Consider the following 12,195-nt stretch of genomic DNA (forward strand, 5'->3'; position numbering starts at 1 on the left):
CCTGATATTTCATTTGAAAGACACTGCTGGTTGTATCTGGGGCAGCACAAAGTGACAGCAGCATATTGTTTATTATTATTAATTGGATCAAACTTTAGAAGAAAATAAACCAAGAATCATACAGGTAATGACTGTTAGCATGGAAGCTTTCCTGACCATAGGTTTCAGTCATTAATGGAATGTCATAATGTCCCAAATGGAAAGACTATGCAACCAGTTGTTAGCAGGCAAATAGCTTTCCACTTAAATACCACAGAGTAATGTGTTTTCACACTTAGTGAAAAAATTAAGGATCTACTTTTCTTGGGTTAAGCACTCTTCAGTAGTCACAACTTTTTAACCCCACACATACATCTCCATTAAATCCTAAAAATACCTGTAAAGATACTGGATAACTTACTTATTGGTAAATGAAAAAGATCATTTTTTCTAAGTTACCTTTCATCTACATCCTGGAACAAACAGGTCGGGGTGTGTGTAGTTGTAAAAATTCTTTTGTCAGGAGGAATTCTGGGTGCTGAGAGAAAAATACAAGCAGATTAATAAGTAGGGTTCTTCTTTTCATACATGGAATACTTCAAGCTACATATTTCTTTTAAATATTGAATAAAGTATACAAGTCAGTCTAAAAGCATATAGGAAAGCAGCTTGTTAGCTCACCACCTCTCATTTAGGGCAGAGAACAGAACCAGTTATCTTTCACTTTAATAACACTTGAAATCACTGAGAAAAACTCATACACTTGGCTTTCTTAGGCTGAAATTCAGTTGTGGAAATCCCTGTAGCAGAACACAGAACAATTCTTACTATCAGGAAAACAAACTAGTCTTTGTGCATTCAAAGAATTACCTTCATAACCAGAATGTACTTTTTCCGCAAGCAACACACAGCAAAGCTGCTCCTCTGCTATTTCTGGATCTTGCACTTTGATAAGGTAAGGAGTCATCCGAAATGGGTGATAGCATATCTCATTTTCACGCTCCTTTCCTGCACTAAGAATTAAACAGAGTTAATTATTTCAACAGATTCATGCTATGTGAAACAAAGTTTTTATTTATCTATTGTAATTCCCTCAAGATACAAGGACTTCAGGATAGCTCCTAAAATAGCACCCAAGCTCTTAACTTCCCAACTTAATTTTTTGGTAAAAGAGAAGCTAAGTCTGATGGCATGCTTTGCATTCCAGCTGCCATAAAGCATACACTGTCCTCTCTACTACCTGAAAAAACAATTGTTTTATATGGATGTTTGATGGAAAAATAAAACCTCACCTCCTGTGATAGACTTGTTTTTTTGATCGAATACTCCTAATTGGTGATATTACACCCTTCAGAGGGATGAATGTGTAGCTGTATTTTATTAATACTGCTATATCACATCAAGTAAAGACCTTTTACTCAATATGCATCCCAATTTATAAAGAATGAAGACTCAGAAATCCTAACATATAACAACAAATTTTTACTTAAGAATCCAAGGCATAGTAATGAATATGACAACCATTTATACAGTGACAACAAAAAACCCGTTGCAAGAAGTTTATAACAGCAGAACTTCATAAAACAAAAGCTTCTGGGACCAGTCTCAGCTGGACAAAGAATAAGGTCTGCAAAAACACCTGCAGCACTTTTACAGTACATCCAATCCAATGCTCTGGAGCAGTGCATTGTCTCTCAATTTGTTTAAAGTTGACTCATACCTCAATGCTAAGTATTTATTTACTTTACCAGAAGTGATTAAGTGATAGGATCCACATTTTTTTTAGAAACAGATCCACAATTTGTTTTCGGAAATGCTACCGGAGAGGCAGTAAACAGCAAGAAACCAAATTGCACAAAGAAAACCAAAACAGAACACTGAGTAAGTTGCCAGCATTTGCTAAATAAAAGCAACTAAAGGGTAGTGCGGGCAGGAGAGGAAGGAAGAAAAGCAAACCCAAAGAAAATGTATGATCTAGTAACTGCAAAAGAGACAAGTCACTCTCACCTATCTTTCTCTACGGGACACTTGAGATAAATGTAAGATTAGACATTAGTTTTCTAGAATGAAAGAGCCTCTGTGGCAGAACAGTTCTATTAACATCAACTGAAGACTTCCCACAGTGGTAGGAGATAACCTATCAGCTTTCTTTACAGTGCAAAAGTCAATGTTCATACTGATTAACTTCTAAAATGCAACTTCCTGAAAGCATGTTGCAGTTTTCCCTGCTGCTTTGAGGAGTTAATCAACTAGAGCACATGCATATGTTCTGCCTCATGTTCACATTATGTAATAGGAAAAAAACTTACATAAAATACAGTTCTTACAAAAGCCAAATACTCTTGTAATGCATGTTTCATAACATAACACTAAGCCTGAGAGTATCCTTGTCTTACCTGATGCGACAGAAAAAAGATTTCTCTTCCATGCAATCCTGGGTGGAAGACTCTAGAAATATTAAACATATTTCAGAGCAATTTAGAAATTATTATGAAGTTATGGTATTTGAAACAAGAATGGATACAGACTGAATTCTTCAAGAAATTTATGTTTCCCTGAAGTCTCCATATGCATCTACTAAACAATGTGCTTTGCAAGCAACTAAATCAAAACACCATTCAGATTCTGAGGCTGGTGTGTGAATCACAGCTGCCTGCTTATGTTTTTGGCAAAAGGCTTAATACCTAAACAGTTCTCCAGTTTGAGCTGTTCACTCTAATCAGCTTTTTCATTGTAGTTTATAACACTGACCTTTTTCCTAGAACAGCACTAGGACAGGCAGATCACCAAATCTCCTTACCACTCCCTAGCCCCCAAATAAAGTATTTTTCACAAAGACTTCCTCTCACCTTTTAAGCCTATAACCCTCCTTTTCCAGACTAGCCATAGATGACTTTGCAAAGCAAGCTCCAACCTTTAAAGGCCTCAGTGTGGAATACTTTCAGTATTATATTCTCTGGCAGCTGACACATGGGATAGTGTGTGCAATTCCATTTATTGCAGAGTTTTGAAATTTGAAGCTATATACAAACATAACAGAACTACAGAAAATGTTTCAGAACATGATTTGCATAACTGAATAATATCTGTAATTAGGATTACATGGCCAGAATTCACCACTGACCACAAGCCAGAGGTTGGACTAAAGACCTCACAAGGTTCCTTTCAACCTTCTTTATGTATGTATTATTTAGTTTATATTTATTGCTAACTGCTTTTTCTGCTTAAATACGGTTAACACTCTGACTTCACTTAATGGACTTAGCATACAACGGATTGGAATTTCAAACACTTAGAGCAAACCTTGAATTTCAAGTGTTTGGTTAAAACAGCTGGCAGCTATTTCTCATCTCAAGAGCTGTATCTATACTAGTAAACCAATCCTCCCACAAACATCAAATGCTCTAATACATCTGATCCTTCACCATTAACATTTTTCTAAGGCTAAAATAATAAAGAAATGACTACACTCAGTGAATGCACAGTGATGGCAGCTAAAGGACATCTTGGTACACTGTAATCAAGATGTCCAATATTCAGATTATAACCATTTGAAAAAGAAGGAGGCAGAGTATTATACCCACTGTATTTGAAGAAAAAGTATTTTAAAGAAAAACTGTGGTCATTTGATTGCTAAGGGGAAAGCAAACCCACTATCCAGCATGAGTGTCTACTTTGTTTTCATTCATCATTTGGAAGAACACGTCGTGAGAACCAATAAACAATGACATTCAGAGGACTTTTAGCCGATGTACCAGCCTTGCTTATTTGAAGTATATTATACATCTAGTATTGCTCAGAAATGTTCTCATTAATATCTGTGTTATACCCTCATAAAGTGATGTAGGCGGATGGAAGGATTAAAAATCTGTTCAAGTATTGGTATTTGCACAACAAAGGTGGTCAGAGAAATATCTGCTGTTGAGACCACTCACCAGCTCTGTTACAAATATTCCACGATGGCAATCTGTATGGGGTAGTAGAAGTATAGAACACGCTGACGTCCTGAGGTGCCAAGAACTCCACAAATTTGGCATTTTTAAAATAACCCCTCTTACAGCGGAGAATAGAAGCAGCTTGATCTGAGATGTACAAAATTTTCCCAGTAATCAAAGAAACAGCTACAGCAAACATATCCTAAAACCAAAAAATATATCAGATTAGAAATTTTAAAAAATTCATCAATCCAGTATGTATTTCTTAGAAAAAACACTTAAGATAGAAAAGCGTTAATAAGTTTAAAATTAAAATTAAGGAAATAGTGTTAAACCACATCTGTTTAGGAAGCAATAAAATTCATCTGCTTATGAAGCTGACACAGACCATCTGCTTTTTGAACCACACATTATTTCACTAGCATCGTAACAGGTTACAAACCCTAAATATTACTGCCTGAAGGGATGCTGGTGAGGGACAGGTTACAAACCCTAAATATTACTGCCTGAAGGGATGCTGGTGAGGGACTATTCATTAGGGACTGTGTGACAGGACAAGGGGTAATGGGTTCAAACTTAAACAGCAGAGGTTTAGATTGCATATAAGGAAGAAATTCTTTACTATTAGGGTGGTGAGGTACTGGAATGGGTTGCCCAGGGAGGTTGTGAATGCTCCATCCCTGGCAGTGTTCAAGGCCAGGTTGGATGAAGCCTTGGGTGATATGTTTAGTGTGAGGTGTCCCTGCCCATGGCTAGAACTAGATGATCTTAAGGTCCTTTCCAACCCTTACTGTTCTATGATTCTAAGTTCAGTGATGTAGAATCAATTTACATATAAAGAATTGAAGAGTCTCCAGCTATGAAAACTGCACATTTCCTTTGTGCCTGTCACAGGAATATTTTTACACTTATAAAATTCAGCTCGTTTGTGAAAGGCTGTTTCTGATTGTCCATCACTGCAAAATGAAACAAAGTGCTTTAAGCCACTTGATAAAATAATGAGTAGTCAGGTGGGGAAAAAAATAAAACAGAAAAAGTCCCACACAACCACACACATAATCCATTTGTATGGTTTCACATTGTTTCTCTTCTTGACGCAAGAAGAGCTTCCTGCGTCATAACTATTAGTGCTCTATCCACTAACATTATACACAAGCTCAAGAGCTGTCATCAGGATGCTGGTTTCACAACTCAGATGCTTTAGATCAATTGAGCAATGATAATTTAGCTCAAGTTTTTAGTTGCACTTTAGACTTCCTATTCATTTTACCTTGTGGGCAACCTTTACTATTCATAGTTACAACAAAACCCACCTATTTCAAGCTAGGGAACATCCCCCACTATGCCATTATTTTACCTATTTAGAATTTCATACATAAAGGCAGAGGCTTCCCTGAAACAATGGGAAGGTGGAAAATAAATAATAACTACCAAAAAAATCAGACTATCATTTTACTATTAAAAACTGTATTGATCGTCATAGCACAAAAATATATAGGACACAAACACACATAGGAGAAAAAGCTTTGATCAAGGTGCTATTGGGAAAGCCTGCAAAGGCTCAGTTTCTGGATGGCAAAAGCTACTTTCTTAAGCTTACTGGCCTAGCTACCAACTCTTACCTTGTAAAAAGATGACATGCCTAAGAATTCTAGTTCTAGAAAACATATTCAGTGTACACTATAGACTTGTGTCACCATACTCACCGCATTTTTCATGATGTATTCTGAGGTTATAGTCTCAACTTCTTCCACTGTGTAAGATGACACATTGAGTCCAGCAGGCTGGGATTCATTAATCATCAACAATTGGTAATACTCCTCATTGGCTACATGAGAACATGGAACAACTTATATTCAGAACTTAGAATCTCATCAATAAAAATCCAACCTGGAAGCCTTACAGCCCCAGAATCCTTATTAGCATAAGCCCAAAGAAATAAGAAATCTAGGTACTACTCCAAATAAGTTTTACCATAGTAGAGCTTCCTCAGCAGTAACTCAAATAAATTTACCCATCTCAATTTATCCATATGTGCATGATCATGTAACTGTCTGTGACAGTTAAAATAGTATGAACTTCTAAATCATTTTCAAATTAATTTTATAAACAGAGCAAAATATCAAGCTTTAACTCCCAAAGGAACACAGGTTAACAGAGCCAACAAACAGGAACAACAGGAAAACATATATTTACAGAGGTTTTCAAACATAATAAACTTAGATTTACAGATAACCACATTTAAATACCTATTTTAAGGGTTTAATTTTATCCAGGTTGGTATTATCTAGGTAGTATCATACTTGTTTACCTTTAACTTGCTTAATGCTTTTAAGGGCGTATTTCAACGTGGTTAGGACACTAGATTTGCCTTTAATTCTCTTTTCAGAAGGAAGGTGAGCTTTCAGCTCTTGTAATGTTTTCAGCAATTCCTTTTGTGTTTTGGCTTTAGTGGACTGCTCGCTACTGTAAAATTGAAGAAAACAATAAAACATCATTTAAATGCTTGAAGAGATACACCATCCTCACAGATGCCCAAATATGCTGACACTTGTCATATACCTGAATTTGTACAGATAGTCACGTAAAATTTTCCAGTAATTAGTTTTGACATTCAGATTTAACAGAATTCCTAAATTAGCTAGAATCATTTAAAATTAAACGATTTACCACCATCTAAAGTGTTATTGTAAAATGTACTCTTTATATTACATATATCCAAACACAGATGATTTAACTTTTCTTAATTTTCTTTCTTAGTGATATTAATTAATTTCAAACTCAAACTCATAGAAATGTTTATGGACTTTAAAGGAGAGAACCAGGAGGTTTGTTCAAGTCTTCACCTCCTGTTCAAGCAGGTTCTAGTAAGAAAGGTCCCAGAAAAGGGAATGGCAATGGGAGAACATCAAGTTAACAGAACAAATGGAGAAATCCTTGGAACAATGTATCCCAGTTAGGCATGGCAATACATTAGAAATACATAAAGAAACTTGACTAAATATACAACAGGGCAAAAAATCAGGAGGCTGGAGACAGCAATTGCATTCACATTTCTCAGGTGCATATTTGGAAGTCCTATCTCAATGCAGAAGGCCAAACTACAGAGATTATCAGTTCCAATGTCAGAAAATTATCACCTTCCTTCATATCTTGATATCTCTCTCCATTAAGAGATACTAGCAAAATCAAAAAGGAAGAGAAAAAGAGCTAAGGGAAGAGAAATGAAGGATGACAAAAGATGGCAGGTGGGTACAAAGCAGTTAAAGGGAAAAAAAAACCCCAAACCAACTTTGACTTTCTCTTTTGAATACATTTTAAAAGCTAATCAGTCACAATTATAAGCTGCATTCTAGAGCTTTTCTTAAACCTTTGTGAAAATAATTTTTTTGCCATCAAAAGGAAGGCCTTTCTTATCACCTAATTGTCATGGCTGGTAGCACTTAAAGGTACTCTAAGAAACCCTGTAGAAACAACAGACTTGGCAACTGCACTGCAAGTGCTCAGCAAGGTGGTTTCAGCTCCCAGGTAATTTTTCAGAAGGATTTCTGAACACTGTCCTGGAAGTTTGCTAAGTTCTTCAGGTACATCAATCATTTGACTAAAAAAGCCTGGAGAACTGCCTGGTACTAGAGAACACACATTGTTCTTGCTTACATCGCAATGTACTGTGAGAAGCCTACCATCCATTTAAGCAGCGGTCATTCTGTACTGACAAATAATAGTAAAGAATAAGACAAAAGAGTACAGCACTCCCTTGGGAAACACTGTGCTCGTGCTGTATGTTAAAATCACATCTACAGCGTGGCTTGACAGTTTGCACTGATGCAATCAAACAGGTCCTTGTTAACAGAAGAACCCTCTATGCTGGCTGTATAGAAGAAAAGAGAGGGAAAAGATTATGAAACAACTCAGCATGTTGCTGGTTTTGTGCTCACTGAGTATGCTTTATGAGAGCGGTCAGACTTATTTTTACAGGAAAAGAAACCTTTGTAAATTCACCTACAGCAGCAGCAAATAGAGAGGGCAGGCCTCCTTGGACAGTAAGTTATACAACACAAAAATGTTTTATCAAAGATCAATGCTGTCAGGCACAGTAGCCAAAGAAATGGAAGGCAAGACTTGCAAAGGACAGAATAAGTTCTGCAAAACAAAATAGGAAGCTCCTATCTTTATGTTGACAACGAACTGGAGAAGTACCTACAGATACTAGTTTAAGTAGTTCGTTGGTGCCAGTATCTAATCCAAAGCCCAGTAGTCTTAGAATCAAAGACTAAACCTATAGCTTATCAGTCTATTTTAGTCTTCTCTTTAAAGATCATTCTCTAGATATCCTCAGTCTCCCATTCCCAAAAATCTGCCCTGTAACCCTCTAGCACTGTGTCCAACAGCGGGGAAAAACACTGCACCATCTAGATTTGTATTTATTTCTGAGCAGAAAGCTATTAATCAAATTTAAAACAAACAAAAAAAAACCCATCATAAAATCTGTACTAAGTAACCTTCATCCACCCCCAACCCCCAAAAATCTTGCCATGAAGAAAATGGAACCAATGGCAAAGGAAAAATAATAAATGCTTTTGGTTCACATTGTTTCTCATACTAAACAGCATGAACTTTAGAATACAATTTCCAATAGAAAATATAGCCTAGAACAAGATTTCCAGGAGCCTGCAGGGCAGACACAGAAACTAAGTTCATCAAGCACTAAATGGTGCAAAGGGGTAATTGCAATTTACCACTTCTCCAGGAACTGCATCAGACAGAAACACTTTCAGGTAGGCACATGTAGATAGGGGTCTTAACATCAGTACACTATATATAGCAAGATATCCTTGATCTACTCAGGATTAGGTTTTGCTCTCCTGATCAGGAGCTGACTTAAAAAACCAAACAAGTACAGTAGGGCACTCTGAAGTGTTCAGATTTGAGCCTTCAATGCTATCAAGTTTCTCAAGGATATCAGGGTCAGAAGCACAATTTATACAGAAGGATTCCTGTAGCTGATGTTGGTTTGTCCTTACAGACTTGAGGCTTGAATCCTGGCGAATGGAACACAGGAGAGACAGGTGATATGGCTGCTGGGCATCAGAACACATCCAACTGTCAGGATGAATTCTGATGCTGAAACACTTCTAGATTGTCCCCAGGCAAGGGCTAAAATTCTAATTAGCAGAAAATTTAAAGAAAAGCTTCAAAAAAAAAGCCACTACAGTTGAAGCAAGCGAAACATAAAACTAAAATTTCAGAGTAAAGCTACCAAATCAATAGAAAGATGTAAGCTACCAAATACAAAGTAAGATGACTTGCAAGGTGCACAACTTGCATGGAACAACAAGAAAAAGTTCTAATTCAACCAAGGGGCTATTAGGACCTGCTACTGATTAGGGACAGAAAAAGAATCAAGGATAGGACAGGATTTCCTGTGTACTCCTCCAGTTTCAGACAAAACAAAAAACCAAAACACAACACTATTATATACATGCAAATTACTGAAAAATATATGCACATTAATTTACCTGCATCCACTGCTAGACTGATTGTGTTCAGAGTTTGCAATCAACAGACTAAATGCATTTGAGCTTGAACTAGAATAAGGAAAGAAAGATTAATATTGGGAAACCTAAAAAAACTTTCTGTTCATTATAACTTTTTTCCTATTAACGACTATTTAGAATAAGAAAACACTTTGAAAACTTCTGCTTAGTGCAACAACTGGAAACTATAGCTGTTATCTATTTGCCTAAGAAGGTTGTTCTTCCTATAGCTTTGCTCTGTACATTAAGCTAATTAAAAGATGAAAACAGCAGTTGCATCCTTACACATAAGAACAGCCTGAAACTTTTTGATAAACAATTCTAGAGATTTACAAGAAAAATCTATAAATAATGCAAATTAAACACACAATGATGAGAAGACTAAAATTAATCTGTGCCAGAACACTAGATACCTTATAAATTATAACACACATCACAATTTACATCATTTACAAATTTACAATTTACAGAAGTTATCTAAAACACTCAGCTTCAATCTGAACATGATACATTTAACACTGTAGTTATTATTCAGAAGTTAGACTCAAATTGAAAAAGCCTTTCATGACAAAAACAAAACTGACATTTATTTAATATTAGCTACTACCTTTTATGACAGTCTGAAGATTCCATAAGCATTGCTGAATCTTTCCCATTTTCATCAGATTCATGGCCATGAGAATCATGCCCACTGGAGTAGTTTTCATTTGTGTCATTTCCACTGAAGTCATTTCCACTGGATCCACTGCTCATTTCAATATCTTCCTGAAGAACTTCATGAGAGTGTTCAGGCTTTGTCTGAATGTCTGAATCTTCAGCAATCATCTGTCTATGGTTATTGGCAAGTCCAGAATAATCACTCATTTTCTGTTGCTCTCTTAAAGAGAATGACGAAGGAACGTTTTCACTGATACCAGGTTGCTGCTCAGGGTTCTGCTCCTCAGTGCTAGAGTAGAACCCCCTGAACTTGATAGAGTCCATGGGACACTCATTAGAAACACTGCCAAGACCAAGAGCAAATCAAGCCATATTCAGAATTTTCTCTCTCTACAAATGGTGTATGGAAGTGACCAACAAATCTGAGGAGGAAGGGAAGAAAGAAAAAACATTATTTTCTTTGTTTGCTGACAAACTGTAATTCCCACTGACTGATGAAATCAAAAGTGGTGATATTCATGGTTAGTATATTCAGCATTTGCACAGTGAAGAGTAACTTTAACACGACTGCAAACCTAACAATGTTTTGTTGTACAAAAGGTATTTATTCTTTCTAGTAAAAGCTCACCCAAGAAGATGAAGTGGAATAAACATTAAAAATTCCTTAAAAGCTTAAACATTTACTTGTTTTCTATTCTCCTACTTAACACTTGACAATTCTACTGACTGGATTTGACCAATAGCTATACTGTCAGTGAAGCCACTCCCCTGGTTTTCCAGTTTACCCTGATGAACAAAAAGATTCCATTCAGACATGAGAGGATTGCTTGCTTGGTTTGGAGGTTGGTTGGTTTGGGTTTTTTTTGTTTGTTTTTTTAAATGCATCGCCTTGTTTTTTTTCTTTTAGGATCAGTTCTGCTATTTTTACCAATTCTTCACATACGTTTTTGTACAAGAGCCTCATAGGTAGGAGGACTGGTCAGGGAAACTGAGTAAGCAAACCCACCTATTTATCAACAACAGAAATCGTGCAAAAAAGGCTGTGAACTTTATCTACCGATTACCACCATTTGGGGGAGGGGGATATATATAATAAAAACCACTCCGCATTGTTTAGAAAAGTAAGCTTAAAACTAAACAAACAAAAATTCCTGCTTTAAAAGCCAATTCAAATGCACCAGGCTCAAAAATAGCTTGGATACTGAAATGAATTAGGAACAGACTAATACTGAAGAGCCAAAGAAGGACTCAAAAGCAATTCAACTTTATGAATAAAATAAAGATTATCTGAGTAATTTCCTCATCTATGTCAGCAACCAGAGACAGCAATACTGCAAACCCATGAACTGAGATTCTCTGAAAAAGGTAATTCAGCATCAGGAAAAAAGGTGTTGCGCTTAAAACAGCAGAACCATGTTTGTTCCTTCTTCTTTGTTCCCTTAAAATATTCAGTATTACGACTGTTGACTAATAAACCTGACTGGAATAACAAAGTCGATGAAGAAATCTGCAACTAAGTTATGCTAATATTAATTGCAGCATCTCCCTTTTTAAACACACACATATAATGCATTCATTTATTAGGAAGCCTTTAACAGAAAACATGAACTTAATATTCATTTAAAACACACTATGATTCAACTCCCCTCCCCCAAGAAAAACATTGAAACTCTTTTCTTATCCTCCTAATTGCTGTTTTTCCACACATTTTACATCTATTTTGAATTTTTCAGAAGAAATTACTACTCATCTCCTTGTTTGGCCAAAGTAATATGCATGATATCTGTTGTCATTTGAAAGAGGAAGTGTCATGTGAGGATATTCATTTAAGCTATCAGCAATGGTATACAAATATATATAAATAGTGGGGTTTTTTTCTCCTTTACAAGATAGTTCATTAGTACTTTGTTTAGCTAATAAGCAAAACCTCTTTTGTATAGAGTAAAATATACTGACATTTCACTTCCAGTACTCTAATCCAGACTGAACAGACATCCTGTTGCACTGTTGCATTGAACTGCATGCAGGCAGTAGATCACACTTGAGTAGGTTTTTTTGGACTAAGCCTCTTCTGGTTTAAAAATTAC

The 12,195-nt window shown here is 36.2% G+C and overlaps 1 protein-coding gene across 4 annotated transcripts in view; it reads right to left on the reverse strand.

The window, feature by feature from the left end:
* Positions 1-12,195, reverse strand: part of LOC101875339 (period circadian regulator 2) — a 49,627-nt gene that overhangs the window by 20,641 nt on the left and 16,791 nt on the right. For all 4 annotated transcript variants that reach the window (XR_004549680.1, XM_034063725.1, XM_034063724.1 and 1 more), the window contains exons 3-10: positions 10,059-10,530; positions 9,434-9,502; positions 6,226-6,380; positions 5,621-5,742; positions 3,915-4,116; positions 2,376-2,427; positions 850-992; positions 439-517 (exon numbers count right to left, since the gene is read on the reverse strand). Coding sequence is in view for 3 of the 4 variants with exons in the window: in XM_034063725.1 (XP_033919616.1) it covers positions 439-517; positions 850-992; positions 2,376-2,427; positions 3,915-4,116; positions 5,621-5,742; positions 6,226-6,380; positions 9,434-9,502; positions 10,059-10,432 (1,196 nt within the window). In the remaining variant the exon portion in view is untranslated. The remainder of the gene's footprint in view (positions 1-438; positions 518-849; positions 993-2,375; positions 2,428-3,914; positions 4,117-5,620; positions 5,743-6,225; positions 6,381-9,433; positions 9,503-10,058; positions 10,531-12,195) is intronic.

This window comes from Melopsittacus undulatus, chromosome 6 (assembly GCF_012275295.1).
Source record: "Melopsittacus undulatus isolate bMelUnd1 chromosome 6, bMelUnd1.mat.Z, whole genome shotgun sequence".
In the NCBI taxonomy this organism is placed as follows: domain Eukaryota; kingdom Metazoa; phylum Chordata; class Aves; order Psittaciformes; family Psittaculidae; genus Melopsittacus; species Melopsittacus undulatus.